The 15,548-nt window shown below is 30.0% G+C and overlaps 1 protein-coding gene across 1 annotated transcript in view; it reads left to right on the forward strand.

Annotated features, from left to right (window-relative positions):
• Nucleotides 1-4,369: 4,369 nt before the first annotated feature.
• Nucleotides 4,370-15,548, forward strand: part of LOC108907599 (chloride intracellular channel exc-4) — a 69,333-nt gene continuing 58,154 nt past the window's right edge. The window contains exon 1 of the mRNA XM_018711342.2: nucleotides 4,370-4,536. Within this exon, the coding sequence (XP_018566858.1) occupies nucleotides 4,465-4,536 (72 nt within the window). The 5' untranslated portion in view covers nucleotides 4,370-4,464. The remainder of the gene's footprint in view (nucleotides 4,537-15,548) is intronic.

Raw genomic sequence — 15,548 nt, forward strand, 5'->3', positions numbered from 1 at the left:
TTTAAACATACACTGTATAACTTTTCATACAGAACTTCACTTTGGAAATGATCCTATTATCAAAGTTGTACTATATAGGCTACTTTTTTTATAAAGTGGTAGATATGTATCTCAAATCAATATATAAGTACTTTGTATCTTAGTTTTTTTAAATTGTTTAATAAAATTTAAAACTATTTGTATTCAACTGAAATACAAGCAATGTTTTTGAAACACTGTTTTATAAATTTAATCCAACTTGTTTAGAATTATACTAGAAGCTCCATCTATCTTATAATAGCTGTAACACTTTCAGAATAATTGTCATTTACTATATAATATTTTTTTAATTCAAAATTTTAATCATGTTTGTCTTGATTGTAATATAACAATAAAGAAATGTAAAAAGTTAAACACAAGATTTCAGAAAGACCTACCATAAATTCCAAGGGTGGTGTTAATTAGAGATTTAATTTGAGAAATATCGGTGAAGTAATTATAGCTAACATGAACACATTTTTTAAGACACTGCCGGCAGAAAACATTAGTTTAAGCTAAGCGTCAGTTCTTAAACATCGTTAAAATAATACCAGAAATTTCTGCCAGCGATGATCACCAGCAGAATTCTTTAAAATCGTTGTTTAACCTACTGCTCTTCATATGAATTAAAGCACCTAACTAGCATTCTTTATAACTTGCTAAAGAACTAATTAAGTAAACGTCGCTTGTCTTATGATTTATCAATTATTAAAAATAAACATTACAGAAAATCATCCACAGTAATTATATAATACAATTTTTGAAAGAGGTGTTTTAATATTAACATCTGCCTATTACTGTAAGTAATTATATATATACAGGGTGTTCCTAGGTTAAATTAAATAAAGTTCAATAGAACTAGAGGCCAATCCCGACTCCATACGAAGATATAACAGTTTGAAGATGAACCCTTCACATTTTTTTTTATTTCTTTTAAAAATTACGTATACATTTTTGGCTATTGGAGAATTATATTTATATATAAGGTCACAAAAAATATTTCCAAGAGACAATAAAGTCTCTGAAAAAGTAGATTTCACGCTTTCTGTGTAAGAAAAGCTTCACTAGTATCACAAAAACCGGATAGTCGATTCTCAGAATAGCTCTAGATGTAGGTAGTTATAAATATTGGCCCCATCAACAAATAATGACTGACAGTGAAAGTTATTGGCCGAGAAACATGTTTTAGTGGTCAGTTAAGCTATTAATTTTGTTTCGAGTGTTTTGTCACTCAAAACCATAAATTTACAAAACTTCGCTATCAACCGATTATTAAAACAGTTTGTCTACGTCATCAATCCGCTATAAAAGCTGAGCTCCGAGATTATATAGTGTACAGTTTTTGAGTATTTAATCTATGGCGTACAGCTTTGTAAGAAGAATCTAAATCAAATGAAGAGGCGTTAAATGTAAAGTAACGTTTCTTCGTTTGAATTACATTCTTCTAACAAAGCTTTAGTTCTCTCATATTTCCTAAAAAGAAAAAGGTTTGGCGATCGGGTTTAAATGTAAATACTTATATAACTTTTATTAAGTACAGTATTTTTTCGTGAAACAGATTATTTTAACATCAGCTCTCACTTAACTTAAAGTTATCGAAAACACTGCAGTTATGCATTTAATAATATTTTTTTTAAACAAGTCGAATTTGTAAAGTATATTTCCCGGCAGTTTTCATAATTAAATATTGAACCACAGATAAAATAATTATAGAACTATACAGGCTGTTACAAATTCGCTTCTCACTACAGTAATCTCGGAAACGGTAAGAGCTACGAGGTAGCTTAAATGGGGGTAAAGTTGTGTAATCAGGCGACCAACATTATGTCTCTAAAAAATCAAGGCTAACATGATTAGTTTTCGAAGTATTAGAAAAAAACCGAAATTTTGGAAATCCGTTCTTGTTTCATTTAAACCTTTTTTGGAAATCCGTTCTTGTTTCATTTAAACCTTCTTTGAGGTAATATTGAAAAAAGAAGAACACACATGTAACGTTTTGTCTCTCCAGGACAATCACAACTTCATTTTTTTAAATACGACCCTGGAAATTTTATTACATTTTTTGCAATCCTTCCTGACCCCCAGTACTATACTGCCTCAGCTCGAGATTTAGACGTTTTGTCTGTAAAGATTCATCTGCAATGTATTGGTTCCAAATTTATCTAATTTTTTTTAAAGATTTCTATGTTTCTTGAATTATCGTACACTCCAAGTGTCGTTAGACTTTGTGAATTCCACCTAATTATTTAAACTATTACCACCTCACGTTACAATAAAATATTATTAGATTTTTAATCCCGTGCTCATAATAATTTCTAAGTTTCTCAAGTGGTCAAAATTCAAACAAATTTCGATCTAATTTATTTAAGGATATTCATACAAATACATCTGGCATGCTCTTTCACAGCTACTGTTACAGGTATAATAAATTCCAATCTTATGCTTATTTTCATTTTCAACATTTGCCAAAACGGAAGCGTTTTTGAACATTTACTGTAATTTTTTAAAGTATAATATTTATTTGGATTTTTAGTTGTTCATATGAATTTTTAAGAATTAATTTGTCATAATGAAATTAAAATTGTAGTAATGTTTTAATTTTGACGCAACAACTTATCGAATTATGTATGACTAGGTGATGGACATCAAAATTCTAATGTTTTATTGTAACGTGTGATGCTAATAGTTAAATAACTAGATGGATTTCACAGGGTATAACGACACTTACAGTATACGATAATTCAATAAACATAGAAATCTAAATAAAAAATTTAGAGAAATTTGAAACGAATACACTGAAGATGAATTTATCGAGACAAAACGTCTAAATCTGGTTCGGGCCAAGGCAGTACAGTATTGAAGATCATGAAGGTTTGTTAAAAATGTAATAAAACTTCCAGGTCCGCATTTAAAAAATAAAGTTGATGATGGTCCTGGAAAGACGAAACGTTACATATAAAAATTGATCATGCCATTCGATAGAGGAGAAAATGTTGCCATGAGAAAGTGTTCTTCTTTTTTCAATATCACTTCAAACAAGGCTATTATAAAACAAAAACGAATTCCCAAAATTTCGATTTTTTTTTTTTTTTCAAATATTTCGAAAACTAATCATGTTAGCCTTGATTTTTTAGAGGCATAATGTTGGTCCTCTGATTACGCAACTTTACTCCCATTTAGGCTACTTCGTGTCTCTTACCGTTTCCGAGATCCCTGTAGTGAGAAGCGAATTTGTAACAGCCTGTATAGACTAATTATAAGTGGCTTACACAGAATATGGCAATTTACAGTACTATTATCCTTGCTTTTGAAAGTAAAACTCATAAAGGAATGATTTGTCATGGGGAATAACCCCCAAAATTCCCCTCTACTACGCCAATGTCAAACATCAGACATCTGAGAGCGTAACTGGTTGCATATAGAAAAGTGTTAATAAAAAGTGTAGTAAGTAACCTTATTTCTATATTTAATACATAAACAAGGGAAGTAGGTAGTGATTATTATTAATTATTTATTAGGTACTGTTCAATAATATTTTAAAAATCTGGTAGCATCTGTTTTTTCCAAAAGTAAAAAAGCAGTACGTTAGTTTTAAACCAATTTGGTTAGATTCTTGATTTCTCTCTAAGTTTTGTATAAATAAACTAGTACATATTTCATAAAAGTTTTCCTTTACAGTATTTTTCGATATCTTTCCATGTGAACTTTTGAAATATAATTTATTATTTTATTTAATTTCGCTTTTGATGTTATTTGAATCATTTTTCGTAACGATGCAAAAACGAGAGTTCGTCTTGATGAAAACTGTTTTCCTACAAAACATCCTGATACAGATATTACAGATGTCATTCCTGGATTTTATGTTATGACTGAACACAATTATACATAGAGACGACATTCACCAGAGCACAAAATAAAAAATGAGGAAATTATAATGCATTTTCCTGAAATAATAAATCTTCCAATTACAATTTTTGAAGAAAATGTAACTAACGTATCTGTTATTTACGCCATTAGTTTGAGAGGAGACTTCATTTTTTCACCTTGAATGCCTTTTTTATTTATGCGCTATGCACATAAAATTTTGTTTTAATATCTTCATAAAGGTATTCAGCGAATGTTTAAACATGTTTTTTTATAATAACGTCCTTTATCTCAAAAACGCTCTCTCACTTTTAACACATTGGTGTGTAGATGAACTGTAATTTTCATTACATTCCGCAATAAGTACATATAACCACTGTAATTTTGATGTTTCCTACATACCCTTAGAGACATCTAGTGTCAGGTAGATACTTTAAAATGGCAGCGCGTAAATCGTAACTGACATTTCCCACCGAGTCATGTCATCACACGATTTACCTTCAGATCAGTTAAGTTCTGTTGGTGTAGTTGAGTGTATCAACGGTTTTCCCAGTGCCTTTTTCCAGTGATTATTTTTAAAATATGGCCGATCAAGTAGCTGAAAATGGACATGCAGAGAACGGTGATGTTCCCGAAATCGAGCTAATCATTCGAGTAAGTTTTTTTGTAGATTTAGTACTGGGCGTGCCTGATTTTTGCCACCTACATCATGAAAGAAAGTACGTTGAAGTGTCAAATATTTTGCTAAATAAGTGATAACGCATTAAGCATGAATATCATGATATGAAGTAACAAAAATGTGTTTCTACCTAGAGATAACTCGCTTTTATTCAACATATTTTTTATAGATGATATATATCATATGCATATGACCTTGAGTTACATAGGTGCGATATTAAAAAATAGGTATATTTTATATTTTATGCTAAATAAACAGTCTTACTTTTGTGCTCGTCAGTATTTTTTATTCCTTTGCAACTCGATATTTGTAAAGCACACCAGTCTTCTTTAATTTCCATGTGAAAAAAAAATTACGAACAATTAAAGGTTTATAACATTTCGAGGTGGAGTCAGTTTGAAAGGATCATAGTTTTTGTTATTGTTCAACAAAAGAAAACGTATTTGAGGTTTTTGCAATTTTTGATGTAGTTATTAAAAAATTGTACCTGTCTGGAAGCAAACAATAGATTATGATGGGAACTTTCCACTAGTTTAATACCACTAAATTAGAGAAAACTTTTCTAAAAGTTTTTGCATTTCTATATACCTACCTAGGTACCGCAATTCAGAAGTTGTTAACTCGGATTTTAAAAGTTTTCAGAAAAAATTTTTCACCTTTGTTGGAACTAAAATGGCATTTTACGAAAAAAAAAGCATATTAAATTTGGAGGGTAAAACATTTAATGTAGTTAAAAGGAAATGGCTAAGACCTTTTGCATTAATTTAACAGTTACCATATTTTTATTGCTCTTTTATGATAGAATGTCCCAGGTACATATATATTTAATATTTTTTTATTCATTATGTTTATATAAAGTTTTAATTGCCGTTGCTGTTAAAAAATACGGCAAAGTATATGTATAGGTAGGTACTTACTACTTACAAAGTGACCAGATATATTTTTTCAAGTTTTAAGTCTCGTTTTAAGTAATCCTAAAACAAAATGCCACTTGTTTCGTAAACGTAGATGTTTAGATCACATAAGTACTTTTTCTATCTCATGCAACTATAAGTAATTTGGTTAGGCTCAAGTAGAGACAATTTAGGTACTAATTGTAAGAGATAAAATTCAGTCTATTAGTTTCTCGACACATTTTGCTATTATTTTCCTACGGTAAATTTTGCGATTTATAAAATCATACTTACATTTAATTAAAATTGTCGTGGATTTGTGAAGCATCAAACACTAATTAAAATTAATTGATATTTATGACAGGTAGAAATTATTTCTTAGTTTTTACTTTCGTGTAAAAACATGACAATTTATAACCCAGTTAGTTACTTGCAGACAATCTCTTCACGATTTTGTTGTACCTAGTAAGTGAGAAAGTCGGATATATGTATAGATACGTTATAGGTATGCCCTAATTTTTTTTGTTCAAAATTTAATATGCAATTAATTCTGGCTACACCTTGAGGTAAATCATAGAACATGTAGGTATTATAAATTATAGCGGTATCAGGTACCAATCCTTCCCAGTAATTATTAAAAAAAATTTATGTGCATACCAGTGGTAAAAACAGATTATCAAGTGAAAACAATATTTAGCGTTTTTCTAACCAAATAGTTTGTAGTGAAACTTATTGCACTCTACAATTTTTAATAAGTGGTTACCTGCTTCTTATATATTTCCCCTAAAGGCTAATTTCTAGCCACAATTACCTTAGATATATTTGTTCTAAAAGCATTTAAAATATAAGTATATTAAGTTTGGCAAATTAATTACGAAATTTAAATACTTTATTACACATATAATGTTATCCGAATCCTAATTAATTCAGATATCAACATCTTTTTCTTTCCTTTTATGCCATATGGCTTATTATTTGGAAGTCAATGTCTTACAGAAATTTTTAGTCACCTACTTTAGTATTGTAAATTACGAATTACGTATTATGTCATGGCCTTCTACTCTGAAAATAAATATTACTTCAAGTGAGTCATGATGGTTTTCAATTAGGTAAATCATATACAAATCTTGTGGGAACATCTGTATAAAGAATGATTCAGTTATTTACTTATAATGGCGGTGTTTTATACAGGGTTCCCTATATTAGACTATGCAGTTTAAAAGTCGAATAAAAACTTTCTGATCAAAGTAAATTAACTTTTTAATGGACTAATATGTAGCTAATTTTATGGGATTTATAACGAAAGTAAATAATAAGTCAANAAAATAATAATAAGTTTCTACGATGAATAGAAGCCGAGATATTGCAAAATTTACAGCGCGTACTTCCCCCACCACCACGCCGCCGGACAGTTTACTTAGCGAGTACCTTCTCTTTAAAGGGCTCGTGAGTCGTTAATTTTCCACATTTGTCAATGCAATTCACGAGAAATCGTAGTTTACGTCGTAAACTTTATTTTGCGAAAAATTCAAGTTTTAATATTTATAAACAATTGCGCTACGATTTTTTAAAAAAAAATTTGTATCTTGGCTCCTGTTGGTCGTAGAGGGTACTTTTTTTTATTTTAAAACTGTATTTTTTTGCCAGCTATCCATTGCATCTATTTTCGGTGAGATAGCATAAATAGCAACAATGTTATTCAATTTGTTTATAAGCGAAAAACGCACGGTTTTTTAATGCACAATTTGAGAATGTTAATGTCAAAAAAACGGAGGTTTTTTTTGTAATAGGTAGCTTAATTGCGTCTTTAAGATTACAATGACGCTTTCAGAATCATGTTTGATTGAAAATTAACGTTTGTACAGAGGCTTAAAGTTCATAACTTTTGGAGCCTCCGCTATAAACAAATAGAATTGTGCGAAAACTATTGCACCTACAGCGCCCACTTTTGGCACACTTTTAAAGTATGAGAAAACTCTCAACTTGTCATAGGTTTTATAAAATTTTAACAATAAATGGGATAGTTATAAACAAATTAAAAAATGGGCACTTTTCTTGTCTTTTTGCAATAACGTTTTTGTTTATTAACCGATTTTAATTTAACCAGTCTCATTTTGTAGATAATTTTACTCCCTATAAGCTGTCTACGAGTCACTTTTCGCTAAAAATTGATGGTTTTCCCTGCAAAGTGAAAAAACTGTTTTCCTTACTTATTTGTTTAAATAGAAAAGTTAGCTAATAAAAGTTTTTGACTCACGAGACGAGAGATGTCTTGTATTATGTTCCTTTAGACAATTTTACAATAATCTAGCGGATAGGACTTTTTTCGAGTAAAAATTTAATTTGCTTGGTCTAGCTACGTTCTGCCATTGAATGGGAAATAGTACTGTTTCTCACTCTGTCATCGATTCTACTAAGGCCTTCTTTAAAGCAGTACTTAAATCAACTGCTCCACCCTGTTCTGGTGGTGAGTTAGAAATAGATCTTATTTCTCTGGTTTTAGCTTGCAACCCTTGCAAGAGGTAGATTGTTCTTTCTCCTTGGACTAAGTAAGTGTATGGTAGGAGAAAAAAATGAAAATAAAAGTATAACATGGCATAAGTACACTTTTTATTAAAATTAGATATATTTGAGGATATGCCCATGGATTTTTACTACAAATTCATATTTTCGTAATTGTTTTTTTGACAGAATACAAATTGATGGAAGAAAATTTTAGGAGTGACTTGAAACACAGCTTGGAACATAAATTATATAAATTTGTGTACTGAGTGTTTATGTGTGGAAAACTTACCATTATTCAGTTGATTAAACTGAACACCTTCGAGATCACCCTATTATAACAAATCATGTAAATTTTGTTCAAATAAAACTTAATATTATATTCAAAAATATTTAAAAACTGTGATTGTTTGTTATTGTGATCCAAGGTATATCTTTTTAATAAATTTTGACAGTGTTTCCAAAATTGAATTTAGGCTTGATAAGCTTTTAAATAAGTGATATACCTAGATAGGCAGTTGCGTAATTGAAATATTTTAGGTTACAACTTGTTTGAGGTTAAAATTTCTCCACATAAAACATGTCAACTTGTTATAATTCGCTAAACCGTTTTGGATTCAGGAAAAAGGGCAATTTGTATAAAACTTCCATTACCAGTCTATTTATGGCTTATTAAAACTCTTAAAATATAAGCTTAACAAATTTCAGTATATTTTAATTATCGAAATTCGCGAAAAAAAAATACTTTCAGAGCCTCTATTTTGAAAACAATAGACCCATAACTCATTTCAAAACACCAATATTTTGGGTTTTACCACTGACTCATTTGAAGTTTATAAAAAAATTGATAAAATTTCTCTCACAAATTAATATCTTCAGATACATAACTACTTAAGTATCTGTTACATTGTATTTAGCATGTATCATACGAATGCAACTGCTTGTATGCATTTATACTGCTTGTGAACATATTTTTAAATTGACAGTTTTGCATAAATAAACGAAAAATATACAGTTTGTTTATTAATTACTTGTACAAACTTTTAAAAAGTGAATCTTTGACTAATTTTAAGATAAAAAGTTCATATGAATTCGCAACGGCTTAGTTCTTGAGATACAGTGCGTCCAAAAAAAATTTTTGTTTGGTATTTTGATTATATTTTTGTTTTTGCGAATTTTTATTTTTTTCTAATTTTCACTAGTTTGGTGGTAGTAGTTTGGTGATAGTAGTAGTAAAGTGTATCATAGCACATGACTCTTTTTCCCTTGTTTTTCAAAAACTCTTAATGATTCAACTTACAAAAGTCCAACACAGGTTTAACTTTAAACCGTTTTTTTACAAAAAGCTGCTTTCAGCGACAAATACTAAGAGTACCTTTTGTACGTAAAATTAAATTTAATGGAGAATTTAATTTTTTGTCAAAAATGACATAGGTACAGTGCGACACAAAGTTACGGTTATTTAATCCAGGTACAACACTGTATGTGGCGCTTTAACATTAAACAAAAAACTAAGTATATAGTATTTGAGTTTCTCATCATCAATACTCCCAGTTTCCCGAATTTCGCCAACTTGCCATGTATCGAACAAAAATATAATCAAGATACCAAACAATTTTTTTTTCTACGTCCTGTATCTCAAGAACGAAGTCGCTGCGGACCCATGTTCATACTAACTTTTTTTTTTAAATCAGTTCACCCATTAAAGTTTGTACATTAAAGTTTGTACATGTACTATCTCGTGTACTATAAACAGCCTGTATATGTGAAAACCAACTGGCATGTCGGTGAGATTATAACCTTCAAAATATTGTGGGTGTACATAATTCAATGTTGCTCGAGAAACGATTAAAGAATCCGTAAAGTTGTTGTTTCCACAATATCATTAGTTAAAACAATTTGCATGTTGTTATACCACATTTTATATGCATTCTACATCAGTTATTTTTGTTAATATTAATTAATTATAGTAGTAGATACATCCATATATTATATTTTTATAACAATGAAACTAACCCGTTTATTCTGAATTGTGATTGGGCTTGGAGACATGAGTCATAGAAATAGGAGAAAATAACACACACCTTTTTTTAAGGTGCGTAGACAAATAAAATAGAATCTTCTAGAGAATGAACGAGGTAATATGTAATTTGCAGTTCAATGCTAATTGTATAATTCCGTTACATTGTGAATTTATATTTAAATAATAGTTATGCAATAAACAACATAACCTTAAAGGCACTGGTATAGTTCAAGTATTTTCAAAATGTTAAGATAGTTATGTATTCGTGAAAAATCTATGTACCTAGTTGTAATACTAATTATTTAAGGGGAAAACTATTCTGTGCATGTAAAGGGTGTCGCAAAAGTAACGCAGGATTTGAATAGTGCACAATTTTCATTCTGAAGAGTTGGCAGTATTGTACAGGGTCACATATAGTAAACACGTTGCGATTAGACAAAATGGAGCGCTATACGACAGATGAGCGAGTGAAGATTGTGAAAATTGATTGCAAGCACGGAGAGTGTGTAGCTGACACTGTGCGCAAATTACGTTGAATATTCCGTAGAATCAACGCCTCGAATGAAACAACAGTGGAAAGGTTAGTTGCCAAATTTGAACAAACAAGTTTGATTGCAGCAATAGAAAAACAGGCCGGCGTCGTACTAGCCGTTTAGCCGAAAATATTGCTACGGTGTGTGTAACGGAAATTCCCGTAACTTCAGTGCGCCGTCCGTCGGTCACTGCAATTAAACATTCAAGAAACACAATGCAACGGATTTTAACAAAAGATCTGCATCTGCGTCCATTCAGGATTCAGTCAACCCAGGAATTGAAACCAGACGACCATTTAATGCGCCGGAGATTCGTTTTATTAATTTATTATTTTGTTATCAAAAATATTTAACAACGATTTCGTATATCGACTCGCAATTTTTATAAGGTTTATTTAGATTAAATTTTTAGAATGCAGTTATCACTAATAAGCACAATATATTTAAAATTTATCAAGTTCTACATATTTTTATATTTTCGGCCATAAAAGGATGTCCCATTTTGGAAATATAGTACATACCCTGTAATTTTTTGAATTTCCTTGATAAAGTTCAAAGTCTCTTTCGTCAGCAAATCATTCCAAAACTGAAAAACTAGGAAGATAGTGTCTTCATGCTCTTTAAGTATGTTACATTTTTTTCAATATTGTAAATACAGAGGTTGAAAGTTTTTTGTCATTGATATCTCGAGTTTTTTAAGCTGGAAAGTTTAATCTTCTTTCAAGGTCCGTCAGTGACTGGTTTAGAAAATAATCATTTATCATATTTATTATTCGAATTTTTGCAACGATTGCCAGATAAGGGCGTGTCATGTTTAAGCTTTTAAAATTGTATTGTAACTTTTATACAAATTTTTTTATGCATTTATTTTAAATGCCTTTTGTTGAAAACTGTTGGTTTAAAGGTATTAGCAAGGTATACTTTTTTAAGCAGAAAAATTGTTGGAAAGATCTTTCCAGCCCAAAGTAAGATACACGGTGGCACAAGAAAATTTAGGCAGTTTAAATGCGTCCTAATGGTCGCTTGTGGCGCCCTCTAGAAGATACAACGAAATCGTTGATAAATTCGAATTTCTTATCCTAAAAAATCCCCGGATACGAAATTTCACATAATTAAAAAAAATAAATTTTCCGATTTTTACGGGTCTTCGTTTCTAATTATCCGATCGGATCTATCGACCTCTCGTTTTATTCGTATTTCGATTCTCTACAAATTGTCTCTTTATAGCATTCAGATTGTTTTGTTAGTTTAGGTTTTATAAGTAAAAATCTAAAAAAAATGTGTTTTTGCATAAAAATTTTTATAAAAAATTAATTAATGGTAAATTGGAGGAAACCTACAGGTTCGGAAAGTCCCCATGGTACATCGGCCGTTACGTGAGAGCGATAAAGTAAGTCATAGAAATCCGTGCGATAGCCAAGGATGGTTACATTGAAGACGTTTCATAATCTGAATAGTCACTCCCACTTCTAACCCGAAACGGGCGGTGACTATTCAGATTATGAAACGTTTTCACTATAGCCATCCTTGTCTATCGCACGGATTTCTNCTTTTGTCGTTGCTTAGAGACAGGCGCCTACTTGTTAAAATGTGATCCTAATGGTGTAGCATCATTTGGTAATATTGGTTTGATTTGCTTCGTCGAGTAATGCGAAATTTTAAACTTAGAATTCAAAATTGCATTGAAGTCGAAGGAGGGCATTTGGAAGATATGATCTTTAAAAATTGAATTATTATTTATTTCAGTCATAAATCCCATAAAATTAGCTACATGTCAGTCCATTAAAAAGTTAATTTACTTTGATCAGAAAGTTTTTATTCGACTTTTAAACTGCGTAGTCTAATATGGGGAACCCTGTATATTTATATTATTAATGATACATTAAAAAATATCTATATCATTCTTTCAATCCGACTTCTAGACAAATCCGCAGGGTTATATATTGTTTTGACATATCTCTTAATTGATATCGATTAAAAATTAATTTCCCTGGAAATATGATGTTTATCATAGGAATGAGAACCAGTCTTTTAAAGTTCATAATTCTTTTAGCAATACAATATGCTTTCTGTAGCTGTCAGCTATATTTTGAAAAGTACCTTTAATCGGAATACTAAAATGTGAAAGAAAATTTATTTTGATTACTGAAATAAAAAAATGTGCGCCTGTCTCATCGATGAAGTACGAGTTGATTGGAAAAACATACTCTATAAGGAATTTTTTATGAAGTTAAGCTTTTGCGTTTGCCAATAAATCTCCTGGATCAAGGCTAATATCCAATACAAAATTGTACTTTTAGAAAATCTAATTTTCACAAAAAGTCCTACAAAACCATGTAACAAGAGGTACAGAGGTATTTCTCTTAATAACAAAAATCGTTTTTTCATCTACGAACACATGCATAATTTTGATCACTGGGTATTCACCTATATTGTACTGTTAAAGTAAATGATTACATAAATATTACATTACAATGTTTGGATAACTTGTCCCCCCTTTCATAATTCGTAGAAACGTCGTTCTAATATCTTCAGAATGTATGCTTACACCAGGAAAATTAGCGAAAATAAAAGAGAAACTCGAAAAAAGTCCTATCCGCTAGATTATTGTAAAATTCTCTAAAGGAACATAATATAAGACATCTCTCGTCTCGTGAGTCAAAAACTTTTATTAGCTAACTTTTCTATTTAAACAAATAAGTGAGGAAAACAGTTTTTTCACTTTGCAGGGAAAACCATCAATTTTAGCGAAAAGTGACTCTCAGACAGCTTATAGGGAGTAAAATTATCTACAAAATGAGACTGGTTAAATTAAAATCGGTTAATAAACAAAAAAGTTATTGCAAAAAAACAAGAAAAGTGCCCATTTTTTCATTTGTTTATAACTATCGCATTTATTGTTAAAATTTTATAAAACCTATGACAAGTTGAGGGTTTTGTCATACTTTAAAAGTGTGCCAAAAGTGGGCGCTGTAGGTGCAATAGTTTTCGCACAATTCTATTTGTTTATAGCGGAGGCTCCAAAAGTTATGAACTTTAAGCCTCTGTACAGACGTTAATTTTCAATCAAACATGATTCTGAAAGCGTCATTGTAATCTTAAAGACGCAATTAAGCGACCTATTAAAAAATATCACCGTTTTTTTGACATTAACATTCTCAAATTGTGCATTAAAAAACCGTGCGTTTTTCGCTTATAAACAATTTGAATAACATTGTTGCTATTTATGCTATCTCACCGAAAATAGATGCAATGGATAGCTGGAAAAAAAATACAGTTTTAAAATAAAAAAAGTGCCCTCTACGACCAACAGGAGCCAAGATAAGAATCTTTTTTTAAAAAATCGTAGCGCAATTGTTTATAAATATTAAGACTTGAATTTTTCGCAAAATAAAGTTTACGACGTAAACTACGATTTCCCGTGAATTGCATTGAAAAATGTGGAAAATTAACGACTCACGAGCCCTTTAAAGAGAAGGTACTCGCTAAGTAAACTGTCCGGCGGCCGGCGGCGTGGTGGTGGGGGAAGTGCGCGCTGTAAATTTTGCAATATCTCGGCTTCTATTCATCGTAGAAACTTTTTTTTTTTTTAAACTGGGGTAGCTCGACGAAAAAATAACAATGGGCATATTTACGAATTCGTAGAATAGCCCTGAACCCCAGAAAAAATGCATCTTTTATAATTAATTTTTTTTAATTTACAAAAATGTCACAAAAATTATTGTTAAACGAAATATTAATTAAAATTTCAATTTCGGAATTATTTTACTATTATTAAATAAATAAATGAAGCTATCGTTCATTTAAAAAGTTATTTCTTTTACATATTAAGGCAAAGTAAACTTGTTTTTTCAATATTTTGTTAGCTATTTAATTACGATTTAAATGTAAAATTAAAGTAAAAATTCACAAATTATTTTCAAATTATTATTTATTGTTAAAAGATTTAAAAAAGAATAAAAAGCATTTGAATTTATTGCAAAATTCTCAAAATTAAAAAATATTAAAAATAACGCGGTCGATAAAATTACAATTTTAACTTCCTGAAATTTTAATATATAAAGTTTTTTTATTATATTTATTACTAATTTTATAAACATAATCAAAATTAATTCAAAAAATATTAATCACAACCATTTTCAATAATAGATATAAATAATGCAATATAATACAATTTAAAATTTAAAATTTTTTCTATTTTTATGAGAAATAATAATTTGAAAATAATTTATGAATTTTTACTTTAATTTTACATTTAAATCGTAATTAAATAGCTAACAAAATATTGAAAAAACAAGTTTACTTTGCCTTAATATGTAAAAGAAATAACTTTTTAAATGAACGATAGCTTCATTTATTTATTTAATAATAGTAAAATAATTCCGAAATTGAAATTTTAATTAATATTTCGTTTAACAACAATTTTTGTTACATTTTTGTAAATTAAATAAAATTAAGTATAAAAGATACATTTTTTCTAGGGTTCAGGGCTATTCTACGAATTCGTAAATATGCCAATTGTTATATTTTCGACGAGCTACCCCAGTTTAAAAAAAATAAGTTTCTACGATGAATAGAAGCCGAGATATTGCAAAATTTACAGCGCGCACTTATTTGAACTTTGGATTTAACTTTTCTCGCCCGCGCGACCGCTTGGACGAGCTTCCCCCACCACCACGCCGCCGGCCGCCGGACAGTTTACTTAGCGAGTACCTTCTCTTTAAAGGGCTCGTGAGTCGTTAATTTTCCACATTTTTCAATGCAATTCACGGGAAATCATAGTTTACGTCGTAAACTTTATTTTGCGAAATATTCAAGTTTTAATATTTATAAACGATTGCGCTACGATTTAAAAAAAAATCTTATCTTGGCTCCTGTTGGTCGTAGAGGGTACTTTTTTTATTTTAAAACTGTATTTTTTTGCCAGCTATCCATTGCATCTATTTTCGGTGAGATAGCATAAATAGCAACAATGTTATTCAAATTGTTTATAAGCGAAAAACGCACGGTTTTTTAATGCACAATTTGAGAATGTT

The sequence above is a fragment of the Anoplophora glabripennis genome, unplaced genomic scaffold (assembly GCF_000390285.2).
Source record: "Anoplophora glabripennis isolate ALB-LARVAE unplaced genomic scaffold, Agla_2.0 scaffold403, whole genome shotgun sequence".
In the NCBI taxonomy this organism is placed as follows: Eukaryota; Metazoa; Arthropoda; class Insecta; order Coleoptera; family Cerambycidae; genus Anoplophora; species Anoplophora glabripennis.